This window comes from Eubalaena glacialis, chromosome 11, assembly GCF_028564815.1.
Source record: "Eubalaena glacialis isolate mEubGla1 chromosome 11, mEubGla1.1.hap2.+ XY, whole genome shotgun sequence".
NCBI lineage: Eukaryota > Metazoa > Chordata > Mammalia > Artiodactyla > Balaenidae > Eubalaena > Eubalaena glacialis.
This window is the reverse complement of record NC_083726.1, coordinates 23,402,350-23,429,798: the sequence shown is the minus strand read 5'-3', so window position 1 is coordinate 23,429,798 and position 27,449 is coordinate 23,402,350. Positions and strand designations below refer to the sequence as shown.

Below are 27,449 nucleotides of genomic sequence, written 5' to 3'. Positions count from 1 at the left end.
AAAGAAGCGTTCGCAAGCAGAGACGGGGATTTAACTGCCCACTCTCCCCTTGCCTCCCCCAAGTAAATCAAATCGAGGAAGATGAGCGTCCACGTGCACGCCTCGCTCCTTTTCTTTCCCTTCAGGGCTAGCGTTTGGGGAGGAAAGGCTGCGGCTATTCTTCGGTGAACTAGTGTCCCGGGATTGAGAGAGGCCCAGCCCGGGTCCTCGCAGCTGCCGTGAAATCCGGCCCGTTCGCCGGCGACCGACCCCGGAGAGAAAAGCTGCTTCTCCAGCAGGGGGAGGGAGAGGAAACGGCGCACAAAAAGCAGTACGACTTGTCCCTTATCGCCATCCTAAGAAAAAATAGGGGAAAAAGGGAAACAGAAACAAGCCGCACGCCGGAGCTCCCGCCCGAGCGGCTTTTAAACTGCGTTTCCACCACCTCTAGCAGGGCGCCGCGGCTAATGGAACCCGCGCGAGGCGTCCCGCCAATCACCGCCGCGCTTCCTCCGGCGGCGGGCCAATGGCGGCGCCCGTTCTTGGGGCGTGGGCGAAGAGGCTGCTCTCCTTTGGCCGTGGGGTGTGCGCTGGGGTTCGTGCGGATTCCTGGCTTGGCTGCACTGGGCCCCGCTTGTTCTGCAGGGGCTTTTGTGTCCGGCGTTGGCTTGGCTTTGTGTGCGCGAGTTTCCGCTGTGCTCCGCGGCGCAAGTCCCGGCCGGGAGCTGTGAGACTCGGAGGCGGTAGCGCGGCCCCCCACCCCCCCGGGCGAGGAGCGAGCACGCCGGCGTGAGCGGCGGGTGCGAGGGCTGCGGGGAAGGGGATTCGCCGCCGCCGAGATGCCGGAGTTCCTGGAAGACCCCTCGGTCCTGACGAAAGAGAAGTTGAAGAGTGAGTTGGTCGCCAACAATGTGACGCTCCCGGCCGGGGAGCAGCGCAAAGACGTGTACGTGCAGCTGTACCTGCAGCACCTCACGGCGCGTAACCGGCAGCCGCTCGCCGCCGGCGCCAACAGCAAGGGGCCCCCGGACTTCTCCAGCGACGAAGAGCGCGAACCTACGCCGGTCCTGGGCTCCGGGGCCGCCGCCGCGGGCCGCAGCCGCGCCGCCGTCGGCAGGGTAAGGACGCACGGCCGGAGCCACAAAGGCGGGCGTTTAGCGGTGGGCGCTCCCCGCCCCCCCCCCCCGCGTGCTCTCAGCCCTCCCTCGGGCCTCCTCGGCGGCGGGGCTATCCACCCACCGTCCCGGGGGGCTGGTCTCTGGGTCTGTGGGCTCTCGGGCTCTGAGAGGGAAGGGCGCCGGAGAGGAGAGCCCCGAAGTTAGGGTCGCGAGGCGCGCGTTTTAGCCGCGGTGTGTCGGGGGGTGTGAAGTTGGCGTTTGCTCTCGGGTTGCGCGCGGGTGATGGGCGCGCGCAGGCAGCTCTGTGTCCCTGGACGCCCGGCCGCCGGGAGTGGGCAGCTGGACGGAGACTTCCCTGCCCTTTTCGAAAGCCCTAAGGAGGGTCAGTTCGAAACGGCTACAGGTTACGTTCGAGCGTTTTCCCGCTTTATTAACCGAAATGACTAGTAACCGGGTGTCAGAGCGCTCCCTGGAGGGCAATTTGTGACATACTGATACCTAACCAAAATTTGAAATAAAGAAATTCCCGCCTTTTTATGTTTTTTGCATATGGAGGGCTTTTTGAACGGTTTATGTTTTTCTTGTTTGTGTTACTCCTTTCCAGCAGCAGGCCGTCTTTTGGCGGGGCAGCGTTACTCTAAATTAAACGAGCATTTTCAAATACATCTTTGAGCGGTTATCATAGACGCTCAAATATTTTAAAATTCTAGTTACTTAGGGCTTGGGTTTTAGGGGTTTTGGGGGTTGTTTTTCCTTTTGGTGTATTTGCATGAAGAAAGGAGAAGCTTCGGAATCAGGAGAAATGTTTATTTCATGACATTCTGCTCTGTCAGTGTTGCAATTTGGGATATCTAATCCCGGGTAAACTCAGATTGGCTCCAGCAAATGCATATTTCGTTTGAGAATAGTTTGAGTTTTGTTCTGTGGGGTTTTATGTGCTACTAGTATGAATCTGCCTGGTTATCAGGCTTCAAATCATAATAGAATGTAGTTAAAACTAGTGACTGGTGTAAAGTACAATGCTTTGTAAAACATTGAAAGTGGAGTTTAGAGTTGTACTGATTACTAGTATAACTTAAAATGACTGCTTCTTTCAAAGTTATCTTAACTTCAGTTTTAAAAAATTTATCCAGTGTATTTTCTGGACTACCCAGATGGAAATGAAAGAAAGATATAATAGACACATGTGGATTTAATTAAATCTTAGCCTGAGCTTTAGAAAAATTGAAAACCTTATGTCTTAAATCGATGCATGGCACATAGTAGTGCCAAATAAATATTGGTTTGATAAGTAAAAGATCAATCGCACCTTCTTGTTTCTCATGTCTTGTTTTTGGATTTGAAGAAAGCCACTGTACTCCATAATAAGAAATTTATTTTTGAAATATAATATATCCCTTACCTGTTTCTCCCCAACCCCTCTGAAAATGAAAGTAATATTCAAACTATTTTAGTAAAAATTTGGTTGAAAATGAAATATCTTCCATTTAAATCAGCACACTTTTTTTTTTTTAAGTCTTCTATAGAACCTTATGTTGGTCTCCTGTGCAAATGTATCATTCTTGAGCTGTGGAAGTATTTGGTTGTATGTTTATTATTTATTCTTATTTTGATGATGATTCGCTGTCGACAGAAACAGCTATCTCGGTTTTGATGTTTTTCCTTCAACTTTTTCAAAGAGGGTATGTCCCAATCTACCCTGTGTTCTTTGGGGTGTAAGAAGACCTGAATGTAAAATTTTTAAATATCAGTTCAATTATCCAACATTTTTGAGTTCCTGTCATGCGCTCTTAACTGCAGGAATTTGATTTCTGCAGACCTGCCAACCACCATACTTAATTTTTTAAGAGAACCTCCTATGTCCAGTAGCATGTATCTCAATGTTTGAATCCATATAGATATCAACTGTGTCAAAGACAGCTTTAAGTTTTTTCTACCTTGTGTATTTAAAACTCAAAAATGTGTACCCTGGGCTGGGTGCAGTGGTGTCAACAACTTGAAAAAGTTAATAGTGGTAGTTGGTCAGTAACGTCGTTTTCCGCTTTAAAGCACATTAAGTAAAAATGAGTCCTAATTTAAGGAGTCTGATAAATTTTTTTATCAGGCATAGGAAAATATATTGAATTTATAAGAAAACAACCTTAGACTGTTTATAATAATTGGTATAAAAAATTATTCTCCTTTTATATGTACAGTGTTTTATGTTCTAGTCATTGTTAGCCCCATGTGTAATAACAATATAGAGTCACATTTCTTAAAGAATATTTATGATCTAGGAGAAAGCCAAATTATGTTTGACAGTTTCAGATAAGGCAGATTTTTTTAAATGGTGAATTTTTAACATTTTAAAACAAATCAAACATTAACATGGATTTGGCCAAGGACATAGCATATACCTTCGATTTAAGCATGGGTTTATGAAGAGTATTTTTAACTAAAGGAGAAATTGTTTCATTTCAGCCATTGCCATGGTCAGGTACACTTGGTGTGATAGGACAAAATATTTGCATGTTCAAAATTTGGTTTTAGTTTTTAGTTTTCTTATTTCTATGCTTTTTATGCATCTTGATGGTAACCAGTATTTTCCAGTGATGAAATTATCAGCATTGTCAACACAAAAATAAACATTTACATACAGAGTTGATGGTCTGCCTTTTAGTTCCAGGGTGCAAAGCAGTGTAGCTGTTTGGAATCCATTGGAGCATAGCATTCTTGAATGGTCTGATCTGATGAATTATGAATTCTTAACAGGAAATATTTAATGACATGGAACAGAACAGTAAAGAGTATGTTGGGTAGTAAAAGTTAAATCATAAATTGACCACTGTATTCTACAGTAAGGTGTTAAGTGTACAGACTTCTGAATCAGAATTATAGATTCAAATTCCAGTTCTGCCCTTATTCAGATGACCTCGAACAAAGAGCATTGCCTATCAGATGCTCAGTTTTCATCTGAAATAGGAATAATCTAATAGCTACTTAGATAGAGGATTACACGAGGTTGCATTTGTGAAGATGTCTAGTGCTCAGCAACTACAGCACATGTTAGCTATTACAACATGTGATTTCTGAATTTTGTTATCTTTATTTAATGCCAGAACAATTCAGTGCTACCATAATGTATTCAGAAGTGGATGAGGTAAGTTTGTGAAAGTGACGTATATGTAAAGTCTGCTCAAATGTTACCATATAACTGGGTATGCAGATTGCCTGAGTTACCTGAACAACTTTGGACTTGTTTCCTCTCTTGTAAAATGGGGATATTAGTATCTATCGCATAGGATTTTTAGGATTCAATAAGTTAATACATATAAGGCACTTAGAACACAATTTGGTATATAAATGCTTAATAGAATCTGTTCTGTAGTAATAATTAGTTACACTTCAGCATCTTTGCTACTAATGGTAGAGATTTAAATAAGAGTGGTTCATAGGTGATATCACAGAACTTTTGGATTTTAAAGTTGAAAAAGAAACTAGAGATCATCTGGTAGTTGGGAAGAAACTGGAGAACAGTGCCTGGCACGTAGCTGGTACTTGGTATTTTGACCGAAGGAAACTAAGAGATTACATGATTTGCTTAAGGGAACAAAGCTCTCTGGAGGCAGAAATCATTACAACTAATGGCTCCTTCTTCCTGGTTGAAACTGCTGGCTTGATAAATATGTATACTCCCAATTTTTATTCTTATTAAATTTGATATTTCATAGAATGGCATTACTTTTCTGGAGCTTTTCTCCATAAAAATAAAACTCAGGTGGCCCGTTATGAGCACCTCCTCTATTTGACTTACCTTATGCCAGTTTATTGGCCTTTACTTAAAATTTCCTTGTACAGCTGTAGATTTTCAATATGTTTTAAGAAAATGTGAGGGAGTTGGTTTCCTGCTTGGATATGCTAAGTCTTTGTTTTTTCTTAATAAGAAATTGGTTTTTAAAAATAAGTGGCTTATTTCCCCCTCACCAGATGGCACTCTGATTCATTCATTCAACAAAACATGTATCAGGTACCTATTCCTGTGTCAGGCACTCTTTTTAATTTTAGCTGCTTGGGATACAATATGACAGTGCTCCTGCTTTGTGTTACCCTCTTAAATGCTACATCTAAAATCACCTGAGCTACACATCAAAATACAGATTGTCAGGCCCAATATTAGGACTCAGAATGGGGTAAGACTTTTTAAAATAGGGGCAACTTTTCCTAAAGTTTTGAGGTTTTGATAACAAACCAGACTTAAGGACTGTTGTTCAAGGAGTTTACCATCTGGAGAAGGTAAAACATATGTACAGATAACTAATAAAAAGTAAGCAGAATGTAGTGAGTGCCAAAGACAGATTATTTCTTGAAAACCTCACGCTGCTTCAGGAAGTTGAAATTCCTGGATGTTTGGTTAGGAGTAGGATTTGAACATTGTTATGGTTAGAGGGATTTTTTTCTACAAGTAATCTGTATCTGACTGCTTTTTTTTGTTTAAAGTATTTATGTTACACCGTGGGGTTTTTCTTCCCAACCTGTCCACACTTTTGGAATATTCAAGTAGGTCACAGGATTAGGTCTCTTTGATTTAAAAAAAAAGAAGTCTTCTCTAAAGAATTCAAGGATTTGATATATAGGACTCTTAGACTCTAGGCAGCTATTTTGACATCAAGGTGTGAGTTGCTTAAGATTTGAGCTTGATGATCCTAGATTAGTACAATATTAAAGCCTTCTGAAAGTACCCTTGGTAACTTTTCACAGACATTTTTAAAATTGTATTGAAAATTTCTCATGAGTTGACATTATTGTTCTTATTATGTTCTTTATGTGAAGTATTTCACATTTTTATTTGGTTGAAAAACAAATTCTAATACATGACCAAATAATGCCTGATTTTTCTTTCCCCCTCAGCATCACTGGAAAGTAAACAGCCCATACAGCTTTATGATTTTTGCTATTTTGCATAAAGTATTTCTAGGATGCAGTATTGACTCTTCTGCCTTAAACAGTAATTTGGGCCTACATTGACTGATGTTTGTGGCCATTATTTAAACAGCCGTTTATATTCTGTCCTCTGGTGGTTACTGGGATTACTGAGACATTTGTAAAGCTATTTGCCACAACCCTAAAAGCTAACCATACTTTTGTTCCCTTCCCCTGTTTAACCTTGGAAGTTTATATAGTTTTTCCAATAAAGAATGCCATTGCTTAAATTCTTTTAAAAACTGCCTTTAAAATTTTTCTCAAAGCTTTTTCCACACTTTTCAGCTAGTCTTAGTGAAATGGTCATATAGACTATGTGTGGCAATAAAGTTGTGTCAGAGGTGATATGTAACCATAGAGTCTGACTTCCTTCATGAGTCAAAAACTGGCTTTTAAAGTCACTGTATTACAAGAAGAATATTCATTTGGGCTTCTTAAATTTTGATATGCTTGTTTAAAAGAAATCATTTTTATACATAACATGTATAAACCTTTATGGTAAAATCTTAAACTTTCCTGGATTAATTTAAACTTTAAAGGATTATAGAAAAACCAGTCGTAAATTGTATTTACAGTTATCTGGATGAAAATGTTTAGACCCAGACTTTTTGCTCTTTTGAATTTTTGATGCCATCACCTCTTTAGATAGGTTAACCAAAATTGACTATTTTAACAGTAATATCTAAAATTTGAGTTACTTGCTTGGCTTATTAGGTTTGTATAATTATAGGTGAACTTAGAAAATACTTTTGAATAATAAGTTGCTTTTAATTTAATCAAATTGCTAAGCTCTACTATAAGTCAACTTGAAGGTAAATTTGCATGTTTATTATATGCAGTGTTATTTATATAGTATCTATAAATGAACATTTTAAAATTCATGTGGAAATGATAACTGGACTTCGTTTACAGAAAGCCACAAAGAAAACTGATAAACCCAGACTAGAAGATAAAGATGATCTAGATGTAACAGAGCTCTCTAATGAAGACCTTCTGGATCAGCTTGTGAAATATGGAGTGAACCCTGGTCCTATTGTGGGTAAGCTGATAAAATTTCAGATATCTTTTTATGAAGCAGTACCCCACACTGTTTTCCCCTCTTGTCTAGCAGGTAGAGTTTTCGTTCCAATGACCAGTCTGTCATTAATCATTTATATGACCAGGACCTTAGTTTCCCTAACTATATAAATGAGGGAAATAAAATGAGAGAACTGAACTAATTAATCCCCAAGATTACCTCTGTTGAGATTGTTTCGTATTGTGCCCATGTCATATTACTTGATGAGACATATGGGTCTTATATGACAATTGAGGAAAATCTGAGGTAACATAGCTGGCCAAATTAATCCAAATCAGTAAGTTAGTGACAGACTTGTTAAAAGAACTCAAGTTATTCAATTTCCAGCATAGTACCCACTTTCAGTTATCATTAAAAGTACCTTTTAAAAAGTCTTGTCTTGATTGAAATTCAAGAACAAACTGAAAACTAAAGAACAAACCGAAAAGAGAAAACTTAAAAGTAAATACCCTGGATTTCCATCATTTGGTTACTGTTAAGTCAGTGAGTTTGCAAGGCTGATTGTGCCTTAATTTTGGAGGGTCTTGGCAATAACCTCAAGATGAGAAAGTTCTATTTGATCTTCTAAGTTGTATTAAAAAAAAATTTTTTTTTTTAAATTGACTGCATCAGGTCTTAGTTGCGGCACCTGGGATCTTCGTTGTGGCATACGGGCTATCGTTGCAGCACATGGGCTTCTCTCTATTTGTGGCACGTGGGCTTAGTTGACCCACAGGTGTGGGATCTTGCTTCCCTGCTCAGGGATTGAACCCGCGTCCCCTGCATTGGAAGGCGGATGCTTAACCACTGGACCACCAAGGAAGTCCCTGTAAAATTTTGAATACTGTAGATTTGGGGGTTGTTTTTTACCTATAGGTGTAGTTGCAAATAAGAATTTAGAATATCGTCTTTCTTTTGTCTTATTTAATGTACGGCTTCCCGAGAGATGATAATAAGCCTATTAGTATAATTACCAACAGACATTTGATACGCTTTTTATATTTTCCATTTAAAATTACAAAAGGGAGGTGCTGAAGACTGTGTATTGTGTATCAACATACATTAAATTACATGTTGATATACCAGTTGTTTATTTTTTCCCCAGCTTTATTAAGGTATAATTGACAAACAAACGTTGTACATTTAAGGTGTACAACTTGCTGTTTTAATATACATGTACATTGTGAAATGATCACCATAATCAAGCTAATTAACATATCCATCACTTCACAGAGTTTTCTTTTATGCATGTATGTGTGGTGAGAGCACTTAAGATCTACCTTCCTAGCAAATTTCAAGGATGTAATACAGTGTTGTTAACTGTAGCCCAAGCTATACTTAGATTTCTAGAACTTATTCATCTTGTGTAACTGAAATTTTAAGACCAGCGTCTCCTTATTTCCCCCTCCCCAGCTGTTCATCTTAAGACTACTTATCTGTAACATTCTGACATATGTATTGTTTCTAAAAAATATATGTTTATCATTTTATTCATCTTATAGAAATCAGGGAAAGACATATAGCTAGTGTAAACCAGAAAGTAAAAGCTATTTTTAGTTTTAAATTGTCATTGATGTTGAAATATGTTACTAAATTATTTATAATCAATTTTACTTTGCTATCTAATTGGCAAATCATTTCTCTTTGTAACACACATTTTCCGTAAAAGGTCATTTTTACTGCAGCAGTATATTGAAATATGATTTAACATCTTAAATTTACTCAGTGCTAGGTGTCAGATATATTCAATTTTTAAAAATGTGACTTTTAGGACTTTTCCCATAACTGAATGGCCTTTATAGGCATATTAGTCTCTTAGAGTTGTGGGATTTTAATCATAATAATTCAGAGGAGTACACTCTGTTTATAAACATGATTTTTCTACAAAGGCAAGTACTATTACTTAGTACTAGAGAAATTACACAGAGTTCAAAACTTTTCAGTCAAAGATACTCAGTCATACATGGCTCTTCAATAGGTTATCCATAGTAAGACCTAAATCAATCTATTATGTATTTCATTCTACAAAAAAAAACAAAAACAAAAAACCATTGTTATAATCATGTATTAACATCCCAGAAAAACACCTGTTTTAGAAAAGAATCCATTATGTAGTATTTTTAAGCATTTAAGTTTAGAAAAGGAAACTGAAATGTAACATTTTAATGTTTCTAAAGCTAATGTCTGAGCTGGATCTTAAATAAGACAATACAAGTAATAAAGCAAATTCTACCTTAATACAGGAACAACCAGGAAGCTATATGAGAAAAAGCTGTTGAAACTGAGGGAACAAGGCACAGAATCTAGATCTTCTACTCCTCTGCCAGCAATTTCTTCTTCAGTGGAAAATACAAGACAGAATGGAAGTAATGACTCTGACAGATACAGTGACAATGAAGAAGGTAAAATTTTATATGATGTTAATAAAGTATATAATCAAAAAAAATCAAATTTTTTTCAGACTCATAAGATACAGTAACCATGAAGAAGATAAAATTTTAAATAATATTACCAAGATATATGTAAATTTTTTTCATATCATTAGAGTAGTCCTCCAAGTAATTTGATTTAAATACCTTTTGTTGAGAATTCTAAGAAACAGAAAAGTAGAAATGTCTAATTTTTTGTCACGTAAAATCACTCTTTATCTTTTTTGCTGCAAATTTCATCTTTCTAAGAGAAAAAAGTATTACAAGTAGAGACAAAGTTTCCCCAGTTATCCCTTTCTAAGTATCATCTCCACAGAAGCAACCACTATGATTAATATGATGATTATCTTTCCAGCCTGATTTTAAATACTCTTTCATATGCATCTGCCTAATACATGGTATTATTTTGTACTTGAAAAAAATCTGTATAAGTGATATGCTAAATCTTATCACTTGCTTTTCTTTACTCTGTTATATTAAGATCTCTTACTGATTTATTTCATGTGTCTGATTTATTTCTCGTAATTGATATGTAGCAGTAGTATTTACATACGGCATGTTTTCTCTGTTCTCATATTGATAAGCATTTAAATTTATAGTTTTTGCTAGAAGATCTGATTTCAAGAAAACTTTATAGTAAATATTTTGACATGTTTTTAGTAGACTATTTTAAGAAAATTTGGCCATGGTATATAAATATTTTTCGAATAGTACATGAAATAAATGACCTTTTAAAATTTATTTTAAGAACAACTTGAGACTTATAAATTTTTAATTCATATGACTTGTTTGTTAATTTCATGACTATTGAATGACTCAGATTGCTTATATCTCCATAAGCATTGCCTGCCAGGGCACAGTCTGTCAAATTGGTTGTTCAGAATGTTCCTTCAACAGCACTATGTTATTAGCAAAGAGGCAAAGAATAGAATCAGCTTAAACACAAGTAATGCTTAAACTTCCTGCCTCTTTTGCCTCTACAGGAAAGAAGAAAGAACACAAGAAAGTGAAGTCCACTAGGGATTTTGTTCCTTTTTCTGAACTTGCAACTACTCCCTCTGGTGGATTTTTTCAGGGTATTTCTTTTCCTGAAATCTCCACCCGTCCTCCTTTGGGCAGGACTGAACAACAGGCAGCTAAGAAAGTACATTCTTCTAAGGGAGACCCACCTAGGGAACCTCTTATTGCCACAGCCTTGCCTGGCAGGGAACAGTTGCAGTTAGCCTCTGGAGGGAATTTGTTTGTTTCCTCCAAGTCTAGCCATGATAGATGTTTAGAGAAAAGTTCTTCGACATCTCCTCAGCATGAACTCACTGCCATGTTGGTCTCTGCTGCAGCTTCTCCTTCACTGATTAAAGAAACCACCAGTACTTGCTATAAAGACATAGTAGAAAATATTTACTGTGGAGAGAAAAGTGGAATTCAACCATTACGTACTGAGAGGTCCCATGTTTCAGATCAGTCAGTTCTCTCCAGTGAAAGGAGCGCACTAGAAGAGTCTGAGAGATCACAAGTAATTTCTCCACCACTGGCTAAGGCAATCAGAGATTATGTCAATTCTCTGTTGGTCCAGGGTGGAGTAGGTAGTTTGCCTGGGACTTCTAACTCTACACCCCCACTGGATGTAGAAAATATATGGAAGAGAATTGATGCACCTAATTTTCGAGAAACAGAATCCCTGTCTCCTCCACGCAAATTACCTAGACTCAGTGAAAAGTCAGTAGAAGAAAAGGATTCAGGTTCCTCTGTGGCATTTCAAAATATACCTGGATCTGAACTGATGTCTTCTTCTGCAAAAACCGTTGTCTCTCACTCACTCACTACCTTAGGCATAGAAATGTCTAAGCAATCACAGCATGATAAGATAGATGCCCCCGAATTATCTTTTCCCTTCCATGAATCTATTTTAAAAGTAATTGAAGAGGAGTGGCAGCAAATTGACAGGCAGCTGCCTTCATTGGCATGCAAGTATCCAATTTCTTCCAGAGAGGCAACACGGATATTATCAGTTCCAAAAGTAGATGATGAAATCCTAGGGTTTATTTCTGAAGCCACTCCACCAGCAGGTATTCAGGCAGCTTCCCCTGAGTCCTGTGATAAACAGTTGGACTTAGCACTTTGTGGAACCTATGAAGCTGCAGCATCAGCATTGCGGATTGCAACCCATACTGCCTTTGTAGTTCGGGCTATGCAGGCAGACGTTAGTCAGGCTGCACAAATTCTCAGCTCAGATCCTAGTCACGTGCACCAGGCACTTGGGATGCTAAGCAAAACATATGATGCGGCCTCATTTCTTTGTGAAGCTGCCTTTGATGAAATAAAAATGGCTGCTTATACCATGGGATCTTCCACTTTAGGTCGCCGATATCTCTGGCTAAAAGATTGCAAAATTAATCCAGCTTCTAAGAATAAGCTGGCTGTTACTCCCTTTAAAGGTGGAACATTATTTGGAAGAGAAGTGTTCAAAGTAATTAAAAAGCGTGGAAAACGCCAATAAAATTAAGAATAAAGACATCTATCTTATCTTTGATATGGGGAAGTTGGTAGCTTTTCTAGGAATTTGAAGTACTTTTATGCCAAAATTTTCTAAGGTCTTTTTAGTCTCCAGGATAGGCTAATTTCAAAGTGTCAAAATTCTACCAATTAAATTGCAGTATAAAAGTAATTGCCTACATATATCTGCCTTTTTTTTAGTTGCACAGAAAGAAAGCCTGATACTAACAGTTTAAAGCTTTTCTAGATCACATTTTTTTCTCAAATAGTTCAGTCTTTCCTATTTTAAGATTTTACAACTCTTCAAAACTAAGAAAATTCCATTAACTAGATTATAAGTTGAGTCTCCATGGTTTTACGTATTACTGAATATTTTATTACTTTCCAGAACTTGTCTACTTATTTTCTCACTTGTGTTGTTTTTTACTGTTATCTACAGTATCGTTCATAATATTCCAAATCAGTGCAACTCAAAGTGCCAGTCTACAAACTGTTACTGATCCACAGATAAGATAAGCATGTACCAGAATTTGAAACTAGATGAATGACAGGTTTTATTTTTGTGGTAAAACTTTATTGGTAGAGGAAAGACAGTGCGCTGATTTACATGCTGGCGCAAATGCCTCGTTTTTTTCATGGACTGGTAGCAAACAGTTGGTGGGCTGCACTTCGGGAAACACTGCTCCAGACCGTAGTGTTCTGGGGCAGTGCGTTCTCACCGCTACTGTGAAACTATAGTCAGACGAATTAGCAAAGATGGGACTTTTTTTTTTATAAGTAACACTTTTAAGGTATGTTGTAATTCATGGATGATTAGGCTTAATCTAAGCTAAATTCTAAAAGCAAATTTAAGTTATTAGTTTTTTTTTAAAGTCATAAGAAATCATACTATATCCCAGTTTCTGTGTGTCTATATAAAGCAATATATTATTCTCTGTTTTCATTTCTGTGATTGTAAGATGAGAGGGTCTAACTGTGGAGGCACTTGATAATCGAATTTCTTTGTACTTTTATGGAAAATAGTGGTATTAATTATAAACAAAATATAGTCCCTTGGGACTTACAGCCATTACTATATTCTTCGACTAACCTATCCATCTTTGCAGCTTTCTGGGAGTAATTCTATTTGTTATTTGTCTTCTGAAATGTACATGTATACATGTACCTACTAAGTACTATGTGATTTTTTTTTTTAATGTATTACTGTAGAATGCTTTTGCAAATTCAATAAAGTTGTTAAATTTGAACAGTTTTGTGTGGTCTCCACAAACATGTTGTATGTGTGTTTTATTCTTAGAGTTGCAACAAGTTAGATATTTGTGGATGAACAACATCCCTTTTCCATTTCATCACTGAAACTCACTTGACATTCCAATGGTATAGCTGAACATATTCAAATTATTATTAAATGTTTGGGTTTTTTTTTTTTCCTATTTGAGGACCATGGTTTTGGGGTGTTTTTTTTTTTTTTCTAATTGAAGTATAGTTGATGAGGACCATGCTTTTGTAAGAGGAATTATTCTGTAACCAGATATCTTATTTGTTTAATCAATTTCAGCTACTATTGGGTTCTTTACATTTTGCTTTCTGATTCTTAGGTTCTGAGTTAACATAAGACTTTATAATGCTAAAGATTGTCCCATAGATAATAGAGCCATTAATAGAATTACTGGGAAGTGGGGGATGGAGTTGATACCTTAATCCTAAATAAAAATGGAACTATTTGAACTAACATGGTAAAAAAATCACTGTTTATTTTTTGGAAACTTGCAAGTAGACTGGACTGACTGGTACTAGGCTAGATATTTAGCAAGACACATAACTATCTTGACTACTTTTTAGCACAACTGCATTGAATTCATGCAAAACTAAGCTTTTGTTTAAGAGTTGACTCCATTTCTGTCTCATAAGAAAGTAACTTTTTGGTAATAGACGTTTTAGAAGTCACAACTGACATTAATTTTGCTATACTATGATAAATGGCCACAAAAATATGCAAGCTAACTAAAATTTTTATCAAGTCTCTTGAAAAGTCTAGCCCTTCAAATGGTGATAAAATCAAAACTAGGAGAATGGGATATTGAAGCCTATGAAAAAAGATATACGTATTTGAGTTGTTATGGTAATAACCATCATGGTGATACGCTAATATACATGCACTAGCTTCTCTTCCAAGAAATGGTACTTTATTATGGGGGAGGCTGAGGAGAAGTGACCTGTGATTGGTTGTACTTTTCTGTGAACAAGTTTCTTCCTTACCTCTTCAGTTGTACCCAGGGTTTTTATAGTCACATCAAAAAAGGACAGACTTTTAAAATGCACTTACGTATTAACGTCATTGTACTTATTTATTGCTATTAGCGGCTTGATACCATACAAGTTTTTTTCAGTCTTAAAATTCTCTATAGCTTTTTCCCTTCCATATTCTAAATTTTAATTTAATAACTAACCTTTGTTTATGTAGTAATAATGCACTGTATGGACAAAAGAATGGTAACAACTATGTATTCTAATGTACTTTTCCCACTTCCTAATTGTTTTCAGTGAAAAGCCTCCATGGGTTGTTACTTTGTTTCAGGCTATTAGTCCCAGAAAAAAGAAAGAATAAATAGGAAGAAGTGGTGATCATATTAAGGAGTGGGGGAGATAAACAAAAATGGAATGAAATAAAAATGGAAGAGAAAAGTTTTTAAAGACAGAAATTGCAGTTAACCAGTTTGGGTCTGTTGAGGTAGTACTAATATACAGACTTATTTTATGTATCAGTGTGCCGAAAAACCAGGGTTCCAGAGTAATGTTAGGATGACATTGTAGTTTATTGTGTGTCTCAGAGAGTAATGATTTCTCCGATGTTATTTCCAGACTCTAAAATAGAGCTCAAGCTTGAGAAGAGAGAACCACTAAAGGGCAGAGCAAAGACTCCGGTAACACTCAAGCAAAGAAGAGTTGAGCACAATCAGGTATCTTTAGCTTTATGGTCGCTGTATTCAGGTATAAGTAATCTTCTGACAACACTAATTTGCCTTTGTCCCTGCCTTTAGTTCATAGTTGACACCCAAAATCCAGCACACTCGATAAAGCATTCATTAAATGGCTCTAGAAATCTAAACTTTGTGTGTTTTGTCAGTAGTGTAGCCTGTGTTTACTGCAAAAGCAAGTGTTTAATAAATGTCTCATTTGTGTTTGATTCTATGCTAAGCATGGTTCAGAGCCAGTCATACTGCTTTTTAAGAGACATATTTTAAAAGGTGGAAATACCTAAGCAATTCTGATATAATAAAAAACAGGGGAATGGTTTTATATATGTGTCTTTGTCTCTAGATTTTTGACTTTGCTTTTATTTTTGCCTGTCTTATAATAATTCTGTGGCTTTTCCCTCAACTCTGAAGCTAGTCTGATCCTAAGACCACACTGTTTTCTTTCCTTATTCTAGACAAAAATTCACCTTTTTATGGGTGAGGCAAGATGCACTTTTCCAAAAGGAAAATGTAGGAAACTAAGGGGAAAATAAGCACAGGAATAATGAACTCAGTTTACAGAGAACAAATTATTGACTAATCAAGCATTGATTTGGCTGACGCTTTACAAGTCAGCTATCCCTAGAGTCATTTTCCTTACCCTTTTTCTGTCCAGCTGGAAGATTTGTCTAGTTGTCTATTTATCTTTTCCATTTTCTCTTTGTCATTTTAAAGTCACACATCATCAGTGGAAGTATTCTTGATTTCTTAAGCCATGTGTCTTTCTTAGTTTGATGTAGTTAAGTTGAATTTCAGAACTATTTGTTAGAAATGAGCTTGGTGACTGTATGGAGAATGTATAGAGCTTTGAATGAAAGAAGATTTGGTTTAATATTGAACCAAAGACTGGAATAAATATTTTGTTGTCTTTTTATCTGTTGCCAGGGAAGAGCTGCAGGGGCACACTGAAGAATAAGGAAATAACAGAGCAAGAGAAACTAGGAAAATCTGGTGAAGGACACTGAAATAGACAGACATGGAGAATTTTGGTCCAATTTATGTAGGCAAGATGGTATAGTGCTAGCAAGAATGCATTGACTTGTCAGATAAGAGGTTAAAAGGAGGGTGGGAAGATGGTTTTAAATATGGTTTAAGGGGTAATTGTTTGACCTGAGGAATCTAAACTGAGGGACAGGATAAATAGTCAAAGGAGAGAGTAGATTTAGGAGATGAGAGGCAGGGTTAGACAACGGCCTTATTATACAAACTTTTTTTTTTAAATTTTGGCTGCACTGGCTCTTCTATGCAGCGTGCAGGCTTCTTCTCTAGTTGTGGTGCGTGGCATTTGGGATCTTAGTTCCCTGACCAGGGATTGAACCCATGTCCCCTGCATTGGAAGGCAGGTTCTTTTTTTTTTTTTTTTTTTTTAATAAATTTATTTATTTTTGGCTTTGTTGGGTCTTCGTTGCTGCCCACGGGCTTTCTCTAGTTGCAGCGAGCGGGGGCTACTGTTCGTTGCACTGCACGGGCTTCTCATCGTGGTGGCTTCTCTTGTTGCAGAGCATGGGCTCTGGGCGCACGGGCTTCAGTAGTTGTGGCGCGTGGGCTCTAGAGCGCGGGCTCGGTAGTTGTGGCGCATGGGCTTAGTTGGTCCACAGCATGTGGGATCTTCCCAGACCAGGGCTCAAACATGTGGCCCCTGCATTCAGGCGGATTCTTAACCACTGGACCACCAAGGAAGTCCCACAAAATTTAAATCATATGGAAGAGTAAAGGGAAGAGTTTACTGACCCTTCAGTCACAGAACCTCAACAGCTGTCAACATTCTACCAGTTTTATTTTATCTTCACCTGCACCCTGCAGCGTTTTTAATTCCTTTGGTTTTGTTGTTTGTTGCTGAAGTATATTAAAACAAATCTCTGCCATCATCTCAGTTCACACATTAAAATGTCAGTATTTCAGTATATATCTCTAAAAGATTGGAGCTGTTTTTTATTTATATATATTAGATATATATGTTAGATATGAAAGAATTATTAATTTTATTTGGAGTGATAGTGGCATTGTGTGTGTGTATAAAATCTTTCATATCTGTGTTCAAAGCTTTATACATTCTCCATACAATAACCTCCAGTTTCAGAAATGTCTCTTTTATGATTGAATTATTCAAATCAGTTTCCATACAAACTCCACATATCATTTGGTGTTTTTGATTTTGTTTGTCTTTTTTTTTTTTAAATAAATTTATTTATTGTATTTACTTATTTTTAGCTGCATTGGGTCTTCATTGCTGCCTGTGGGCTTTCTCTAGTTGCGGCGAGCGGGGCTACTCTTCGTTGCGGTGCACGGGCTTCTCATCGCGGTGGCTTCTCTTGTTGCGGAGCATGGGCTCTAGACACACGGGCTTCAGTAGTTGCAGCATGCAGGCTCAGTAGTTGCGGCATGCAGGCCCTAGAGCGCACGGGCTTCAGTAGTTGTGGCCCTTGGGCTCAGTAGTTGTGGCTCACGGGCTTAGTTGCTCTGCGGCATGTGGGATCTTCCCGGACTAGGGCTCGAACCAGTGTCCCCTGCATTGGCAGGCGGATTCTTAACCACTGTGCCACCTGGGAAGCCCTTGTTTTGTCTTTTAAGTCTGTAGCTATTTCCACTATAACGGTTTCCCGTCCCTCCATTTATTTGGTGAAGAAACCAGGTTAGTTCTCTATAATATTTCTCACATTGTAGGTTTGGCAGATTGCTTCTTCAAAGGTCGTTTAATTTGCTCTTTTTTTTTTTTTAAATAAATTTATTTATTTATTTATTTTTGGCTGCATTGGGTCTTCGTTGTAGTGCGCGGGCTTCTCTTGTTGGGAGCACGGGCTCTAGGCGTGCGGGCTTCAGTAGTTGCAGCATGCGGGCTCAGTAGTTGTGGCTCACGGGCTCTAGAGCGCAGGCTCAGTAGTTATGGTGCACGGGCTTAGTTGCTCCGCGACATGTGGGATCTTCCCGGACCAGGGCTCGAACCCGTGTCCCCTGTATTGGCAGGCGGATTCTCAACCACTGCGCCACCAGGGAAGCCCTAATTTGCTCTTTTATACCCTGGATTTCCTGTAGACTGGGAGTTAGAACTATAGTGGAACTGTGCAATAGACCTTTCTGTGATGATGGAAATGTTGTATATCTGCTGTTCATTAAGTAGCCACTTAATACTTGGAATGTGACTTGTATGGCTGAGAAACTAAAATTTTAATTTTATGTTATTTAAATTTAAATAACTACATGTGGCTAGTAGCTATCATTTTGTACAGCACAGATCTAAAGGGTTGGTTAGATTTGAGTTCAGTTACTTTAACAAGAATACTTCACAAATGGCGTTGTGGCCTTCACATTGCATCATTTCAGAGACACATGATATCCTTTTGATGATGCTAAAATTAATTAGTAATAGGTTCAGGCGTTGAAAGCCTGATTCATCCGTTATAAAGTTCCACGTCGCCCTTTCATTTGATGGTTAAGACAGCCATTATGATTATTGCCTAGATCCATTATTTCATTACTTCAAATGAAATAATGGATCTAGGAATTCTCTGATTCCTTTACATCTATAACTGGAATTCTTTTATAAAGAACTTTCCCTTGTAAATTGCCTAGTTACCTTGAAATAAAATTCATATAGGAGAGCCAGGATAAATGCTTACATGCCTTTTATTTGCCAGTTATCAAGTTAAAGTGCTCTAGTCATTTTGAAAGGCGATCAATAATATCTTTTTACTACTATGGTTTTTATATATTTGATTTATGATCAATTGCAGTCATTATTCTTTTTTCACATTCAAGTTGCACCATCTTTAGCCACTGGGGATTACTGAGTTGATTCCTGTATCCTTTTATTGACCCCATTTGTCTTCGGTACTTTCTTGTTTGCTGGCACAAGAAGAAGTCCTGGGCTGTGTATTTCCTGCCTCTTATCAAGTCAGTCATTTTTCCAAAGAACCCCTTATCGTTTTAATAGAAAATATTATTTGGAAGCTACCTACAGCCTGGATGCTAGGGCGTTCATTCCTCCTGAGTTGTCATTGTTCTAGGCTTTTTCAGTAGGTAAAGCTAGGAGTACTTACTTTTTAGAAAGAGAAGATAGGTCATGAATTCCTCAAATTTATTAATGCAGGCTAATTTCTAGGTGTTACACTTGTATCTCTTTTCTCTTATGCTGAGTATCTTGGTTCTTAAAATAATATTGTTTCTTATGTAATTTTCACTATATATATATTTCTAAATAACAATATTACTACTAATAGTAAAGCTGCTAATTGTATTTTCAGATGGGGGGGCAGTTTTTCTTATGTTAAGGATATAAAATCAAAATACTATGCTTAAAGTCACTTGAAAGAATTTTTTTCTTTCATATTTATTTTTTAATTTTTGAGAATATATATGTGGTTTTATTTGGGCAAAAGAAGAGTCAGAAATCTGGCTTCTATCTTTGTTCCTTCCATCCATACGTTACTATTTTTATTAAGTTTCGGTTTATATTTTGTTTCTTTTTGAAAATATAAGTAAATAATAGATTTATATATTTATTTATGCTCCCCTCCATATATGAAAGACAGCCTACATTGCACATTTCTATTTTTCTGTTTTTAATCTAAACACTTATCCTGAGACCATGTCAAGATATAGTATAGCCTTCTTCCTCATTGCTTCCTCATTGCTTTATACCACTGCATGGTATTGCATTTTATGGATTTACCGTAATTTATTCAGCCACTTTCCTTTTGATGGATATTTTGATTGTTTGTTATTGATTATTCAGTTATGTGCTATTCTGAATAATGCAAAGGTGCACCAGTGAACAGCCTTTTTACATGTGTTGTTTCATGTTTTAGCCAGTTTATCTTCAGGAAATCTAGAAGTGAAATTGCTGGGTAATTTTGCTAGATGTTAGCAAATTCCCTTGTGTAAGAGTTGAAGCATTTCGCATTCCCACAAGTAATGTATGGGAGTACCTTTCTCTAATGGAGGAATATGATGCTGTTTTTTAAAAAAAAAAAGTTAATATGAGTAACCATATTGGTCATGTTTTACTTAAATTAATAGTTCTTTAAAGTAAGGTGGCTTTTAATTATCCTGATTATTTTTTTATAACCTAGTTAAAGCTTGTATTTTTACTGAATGAGATTTATAGCCTCCTTTAATAACCCAGCTCCTGCATTCTCATGTGCCTCAACTGCCTGATGTCTTCTGAATAACTTTTTACCTGATAGGGTTTTTTTGTTTCTTCCTCCTGTTGTCTCCATGATAAATTGAGGACTTTCTATAGAACATCTTGCTGAAAATAGATGACACTACAATCCTTATTTTGGCCACAGAGCATATAGCAGTCACATTACTAATTTTTTGTAGCAATGAGTTTTTCTTTTCAGTTAATAATTGCTTGGTCCATCTTACTCTAAGTAGTTATAACACTGAATTGTAATTTTGTTTTTTATTTATATTTTCTTCTCAGAGTCACTTGTTGCATAGTGGATTCTGGTAGAAAAAATTTTTTTTCAGTCTTCAAGGTATCTTTTCTGGTTGTATGAAAGATAGTTTTCTGTGAAGATGATTAATTCTAAATTAGATGATAGGCAAGAACTAATGAAATTGGTTGACAGTCCTCAACCAAAGAATTTAATAAACCTGAGCAAAAGAAAGCATAAATGATTTATAGTGAAAAGTGTCCATCCTACCCCTGTTCCCAGCTATTTCCACAGGCAACCAATGAATTTCTTGTGTTTTCTTCCATGGGAGAAAATTTAAAAATCTCTAAATGGAACTTGGCCTTTAATGTCAAAGATAACTAATAAAAATGTAAACTTTTTTTTTGTATTAAGTGTAATAGTTTCAATAGATGTTTGGTAAAATTTTTGATGGAGAGATTATTTCAGTTATTTATTCAGAATAAAACATAACAAATGGAAAGTCCTGGAATTTGGTAGATAACCAATTTTAAGGGAAAAGTATGTCTCTTCTTCCCCCCTCCTTACCTTCGTGGACATAGGTAAAATATCTAGGCTTTATATTGTATTAGCTGCGTAACTGATAACTTTATTAGCCCTTTAAAGTAATGTTCTTTTTAATTCTTCGAGGAGTTTTTAAATACTGAGTATACATTGATAATACCAGCTAGACTATCAAACTAGAATATTTTTAAAATATTTTTAAAATACTAGAATATTTTTAAAATACTCTCATTATTTTTATTGGCATTGAGCAATTGATTATTAAAGAGGAAGCAGTGTTGGAAGTAGTTTGAAAAAAATACTTGGCTTTGAGATGCATCATAAGTCAGTTACGTTATTCTCAACCCTGGCTGCACATTAGAATCCCTTCAGGAGCTACAAAATTTAATTAAGCCCAGGCCGGTCTAGAAGAGATTCTGACTCAATTGGTCTAAGGTGGGGTTGGGGCACTTGGTATTTTTTAAAAGCTTCCCAGATGATACTGTGCCACCAGGATTGAGAACTTCAGATTAAAACTAGTGTTCCCTTCTACTCAAATAATCAGGAATTTAACTATTAATAAGCATCTATTATATGTGTGTGTGATTTGTTTACAAATTTGTCTTTTGACTAACAATGTTTGCATTCAGCAAATTTTTCCTAATTGATAGCTGGAAAAGAAACCCAGAGATTCAGATTGTGAGTCAAAGGGGAAACTCTTATAAAGTCAATTCCAAATATAGATAGATACAAAACCAGATGTATGAAACTATGTCTGTATCTTGTGGTGTTTTGGTAGTAATGCTTCCAGCCAAATAAGTGTACTTACTGGATGACTGCTCTTGTCCCGAGATAAGAGTAAAATATATCGTATCTTTAAAATTAATAGACACTAACTTAGATATAAAAACATCAGTTATCTACATAAAATATTAGCTTGAAAGCAAAAGTGATAGTATAAGCATATTCTAGTATAACTAATCATTGATGGATGTCCTCTAGTTAAAAGAATTCATAAGAATCATCTGGTAATAAAAGTTTCAAAAGTTGAATAACTTGATCCTTGGAATGTAGAATCTCAGGCCTCACCCTGGAGCTACTTAATCAGAATATGCATTTTAACAAAAGCTTCAGGTAGAAGTACTAGTCTAGTGCTTTTCAAACTATTATATGAGGACTGCTAAATTATTTTTTAAATGAGGAAAATCAATCGACTTTTCCAAGGAGAAATAAATCTGGGACTGGAAATGGACAGTGGTCTATCCCTATTACCATTTTTTCTTTTTTTTTCAGTAGTGAGGAGTGAGTGGCACTGAGTCCTGGCAGTGACATTTTAGGCTTGCCTGTTCACAAAAAAGATGACCATCAAGTTTTTGTTGCTGCTCAATTTTATTATCTGTTTCTAAGATGAATTTGACACCTGGGAACTTTTAAGTCAGATAGCTGTGTATAGATTAAATAGTCCTAACTACACGAAAAGAATAATGTTTAATCTATGCTAACAATTATAAAATTTGTATTTTGTTTTAAAAGGAAACTGACTTGTTATATATAACAAATGACTTTCTTACAAGTCATGATCAGCCTGCTTTTTTGTTTAGACAGCTAGAGATGCAGCTATGATACTGGAGCCAGATAGTAAACAGCAAGTCACAAAAGGAGCCAGTGATAAATTGATGTATTTTTTCCCCCTCTCACTTTTATCATAATATGTGAGCTCCTATAGTTGGACTCTAATGTATTTTACCATATTTTAAGTGTTTTCTTATCCCTACATATCTATTCAGTCAATACATTTGAAATATTTTGAGGGCATAGCATTATTTTCAAATGCTGGCATTTGGAAACTTCTCATGGATTCTCAGTATGCTAATATGGCCATCATTATTAAGGTGTTTGATATTAGAATATGACTTTTTAATGTGTTGATGCTTGAATAGAGCTATTCTCAAGCTGGAGTAACTGAGACTGAATGGACAAGTGGATCTTCAAAAGGCGGACCTCTGCAGGCATTAACTAGGGAATCTACGAGAGGGTCGAGAAGAACTCCGAGGAAAAGGGTGATGCAAGGCTTATTGCTTAGAATGGGGTTCTCAGATTGGTAGGGTTTTAGTGGTTATTTTATATTTATTGTTTTTGTTTTGTTTTCAAACTAACAGGTGGAAACTTCAGAACATTTTCGTATAGATGGTGCAATAATTTCAGAGAGTACTCCCATAGCTGAAACTATAATGGCTTCAAGCAACGAAACTTTAGTAAATATGTTTCATAAACTATACAAGTGGTATTCTTTGTAAATTATCCTTTACTTAGAATTGGGGAGGTGGCGCATTTTGGCAAACCTCAAACACATGTTTTTAAACATATTTTAAACTCATTTTCCCCATATAATTCTGAATTTTAGAAGTTTTCAGTGTAGCCACTTTAATATATATATAATTCATTGTGCAAGAATACTTAGTGTTATAAGGATACTTTTTTGCTAACGTGTTTAAAGAATAATAAGGCTTCCTTCACATATGAAACACTAATGTATTTCTAGGTTCTTATGCCTAAATTTTTATTAAGGGAAAGTTTCAAATATTAGAGAAATCGACTATCATTTTTTCTTTTAACGTGTCTTTGTTATGTTTGGATAATTCTGAGTCTGAATAATTTGAATCTTGGCAGGTTGTCAATAGGGTGACTGGAAATTTCAAGCATGCAGCTCCTATTCTGCCAATCACTGAATTCTCAGACATACCCAGAAGAACACCAAAGAAACCATTGACAAGAGCTGAAGTAAATGAATAAAATTTAGATCGATGCTATCATTGATCTTTTAATGAAGAAATATTTATATTTGTTTTTTGGAGTGGGAGGGAGCAGAGCTTTCTTTGTTGGGTGGGGGGGTGTGTGTCTATTTATGTGCATATATTATCTTAAAGACATACTTTATTAGTGACAATGGAAAGTAATATCATATGACATGCTAATACTATCCTCTTGCTACTACTATGTGCCTCTTTAAGTTCCAGTTTTCAAGGGAGTGCTCATTTGTGTGCTGCTTGTAATATGTTCTCTTTGTTAAAATGGATGTGAGTTGAAAGTGTTACTTGGGCTGTGGGGGAAGCTATAGTACCTTTCATTGAAAGGTCAGATAATGGGACTTTAAAGTGACTTTGTATTATACTTGAATTGATTAACTCCTGTAAAATTAAGCTTTAAAGTACTAACTGCATGGATACATTATAATTTTAATGATTCTTTATCAAAGATTATTTTGATCTGGGCATAAAGGTAATTTAGCAAAGCAATCAGGTTGTTTAAAAAATTATTTTATGTTTCTTAAATTAGGAAGATTGGATTGACTCTCTAGTTAAAAGCATATACTAAAATTTGTTAAAAGATCCATCTTAATTTGATATCTTCTATATTTGGTCATTTGTTTTATTACAAAATTAACAGGAAGAAACAATGTACTTTTAATGTCAATGAAAAGCATTGGAGGGAACTTACACTGCCATATTAGCTGTACTGAAATTTTATTTCTTGTGTTATTTTGGGTTTTTTGTTTTTAACTTATTTGAATGTGTGCCCCCCATTACAACATTAACATATCTTCCACACTGAGGAAATTTGAAGAGAGCCTTGGAAATGTATGGATAATTAAGCAATAATGACTTTAGAAATGGCAGTTGTAAAAGCTGGATAGATTTAAGTGCATTCTGTTCTCCAAAGCTTCTGTTTAAAATTGTGTTCTAATTATTGCACATTTACACTAAATTTTAACTTCTGGTTGTTTTTTTGTTTGTTTGTTTCTTATTAGGTGGGAGAAAAAACAGAGGAAAGAAGAGTAGAAAGGGATATTCTTAAGGAAATGTTTCCCTTTGAAGCAGCTACACCAACAGGAATTAGGTATTCAGATAGACTGAAACAATTATTTAGTGTATTCAATTAGGGCATTTTTATTTATTTATTTGTTCCCACCTTTATTGAGGTATATTTGACACATTAAAATGTATATATTTAGGGTGTACAACATAATTATTTTATATATACATACATAAACGAATTCTAATTTTTAATTCTTCACAAAATTACTGTACCTCTGCTCTCATAAGTAAACTGTTCTTTTTGGGAGCACTTTGATTCTTTTAAGCACTAACTAGTTCATATTCTTGAAAGTTGAGTCAGTTTCAAAATTAACTTTGTTAAGCTGAAAGGTTGTAAATAAATCGTTTACCTACTATTTAATTCTTATTTTTAAATCTAAACTGAAACCTGGTAAGAAGGAAATTGGTTTTATTCCTGAGAGTTTCTCTTTTCTAATTGAAAAGGCTGCTTTTAGATATCTGTTGAATTGTTTCCTGACTGAAGGAATCACAACCAAACTACCTTATGTTTTTCCTCTTATCCCCTAAATGTATTAGCTTGAAAAACCTTTAAGAAGGCAAATTTAGTGAATATTTATAATACTCTGAATATTATTTTCTAATAAAAGATACAAATCTAACTCTTTAAATGAAAAATGTATAGAAGTTTTAAATAGGTTGACTGATCTCGCTGTTTATATTATATGACAATTTTCTACCGTGACCTCAAGAAATGTGTTTGGAATTAGGAGTGATAATGTCATTTTATGTTATTTAAGTTATGACTTTATCTAATATTTATTTTTCTCTTCCTCCTTTCACTCCCAACAGTGCTAGTTGCCGCAGACCAATCAAAGGGGCTGCTGGCCGGCCATTAGAACTCAGTGATTTCAGGATGGAGGAATCTTTTTCGTCTAAATATATTACTAAGTATGTTCCCTTGGCAGATGTCAAGTCAGAAAAGACAAAAAAGGGACGCTCCATTCCCATGTGGATAAAAATTTTGCTCTTCATTGTCGTAGCCTTTTTTTTGTTTTTGGTCTATCAAGCTATGGAAACCAACCAAGGAAATCCATTCTATAAGTTTCTTTCTAATGACTCTAAAAAAGTCAACTGAATGATATCTCTTTGGCACATTCAACTTGGTCTCCTATTTTTAATAACTGTATTAAAAAAATTTGTGTACACTTGACTCAAGAACAAAAAAAATGTGATTTCACCTCAGTAAATGTAGTATTCCATTGAAAAGCAAGCAAGATATATATAAATGGACTTCATTTAATGTTTTGGACTTTGGACTAGTAGGAGATCACTTCGTGCCATATGAATACTCCTTTTTAGCTCTGGAACTTTTTTGTAGGCTTTATTTTTTTAATGTGGACATCTTATTTCTTTTTTGAGAAAAAATGTATATTGTTTTTGTGTATTTGGGAAACAAGAAGGGCAAAACATGGTAGTATAATGTGAAGCTACACATTTAAATACTTTGAATTCTTACAGAAAAGATTTTAAGAATTATTCTCTGCTTAATAAAAACTAGAGACATGTGAAACGTGGTAAGAGAAAAAGTAACTTGAGGTTGTAGTTTTGGTAACTGCAACAAAGTTTGATGGTGTTTATGGGGAAAAGTACAGTGATAATCTCTTCTGTAACTTTTATTAATAGTAATGTTATTGTTGTAGCCCTATTGTACTCACTTTTTAAAAGATATCTAGTATCGTGAATGTCCTACTTCGGTAAGGCCCATTTAAATGCAGTTGATTTTTAGCAGGGATCTATCAGTGCAACTTATACATGTTTTAGAGAACTGTTAGCTGGCTGTACATGTTTTTAAAGACTGTTTAGCTAGCTATAAGGCTATAATTGGAAACTTGTACTTTTTATTTACAGCAAAACATTTATTCTATCAATCCGTTACCAAAATATTTTTTAGATAAATAAGTGTGTGTGTGTGTTTAGAAGTTAGAAATTTTAAACACCAGTCTTAGGTTCCATTTGGATTCATTATTGAATTCTGTTACCAAAAATGCATTTTGCCAAGTTTTTTTTTGCCCTATATTTCCCAACATAATCTGATTTGAAAGTATGTGCTTTTAAAAGCAAAAAGTATGTGCTTTTAAACTACATAGTAAACTTTCCTTGGATACACAGTAGTTAATACATAAATTTTTAAACTCTGAAATTGAGGCGGGCATTATGATTTTTGTTTACGTTTGAAATGGTTAACTTTATCTTTGTGGTTGATTTATTTTTTTTTAGCTAAAACTTACCTCATGTATAACTTTGTTCAGTAAAGTAGTAGGCAATTGAAATTTCAGTAGAATCAAGTAAAACAAAAATTTTGATTTAATCATGTGAGTTTCAACTTTACAGTCATTGACAGTAAAGCACATTAAAAATGTAAGTTATTTTTAAATATCTTCTGAAATAAAAAAGATACTTTTTAAAAAGGAAAAGCTGAAGATGTATATTTAGACCAGCACACAGTTTTGATTTGCATCAGCCATAGTCTGATATTTAGCTTTTAGATATTTTGTAGACATTTTTCACTTTGCAGTTGACCAGAAATATTCGTAGGTCTGGTCTCTGCAAAGGCAGTGGGAAACTTACTCCTAGATCAGAAATGCTTGCCTCTCCAAGTAA

At 35.9% G+C, this 27,449-nt stretch overlaps 1 protein-coding gene across 5 annotated transcripts; it reads left to right on the top strand.

Moving 5' to 3' along the window:
• Positions 1-540: 540 nt before the first annotated feature.
• On the top strand, positions 541-27,149 carry TMPO (thymopoietin). Of its 5 annotated transcripts, XM_061205432.1 has the most exons (9): positions 541-1,097; positions 6,969-7,095; positions 9,357-9,515; positions 14,898-14,995; positions 22,893-23,012; positions 23,112-23,207; positions 23,623-23,733; positions 24,761-24,849; positions 25,638-27,149. In XM_061205432.1, the coding sequence occupies exons 1-9, from the start codon at positions 819-821 to the stop codon at positions 25,921-25,923; spliced, it is 1,365 nt and encodes a 454-aa protein (XP_061061415.1). In that variant the 5' UTR covers positions 541-818; the 3' UTR covers positions 25,924-27,149. The 5 variants fall into 5 exon arrangements, with proteins under 5 accessions (XP_061061415.1, XP_061061416.1, XP_061061417.1 ...); XM_061205433.1 differs by lacking the exon at positions 23,112-23,207; XM_061205434.1 differs by lacking the exons at positions 22,893-23,012; positions 23,112-23,207.
• The last annotated feature ends 300 nt before the right edge of the window (positions 27,150-27,449 follow it).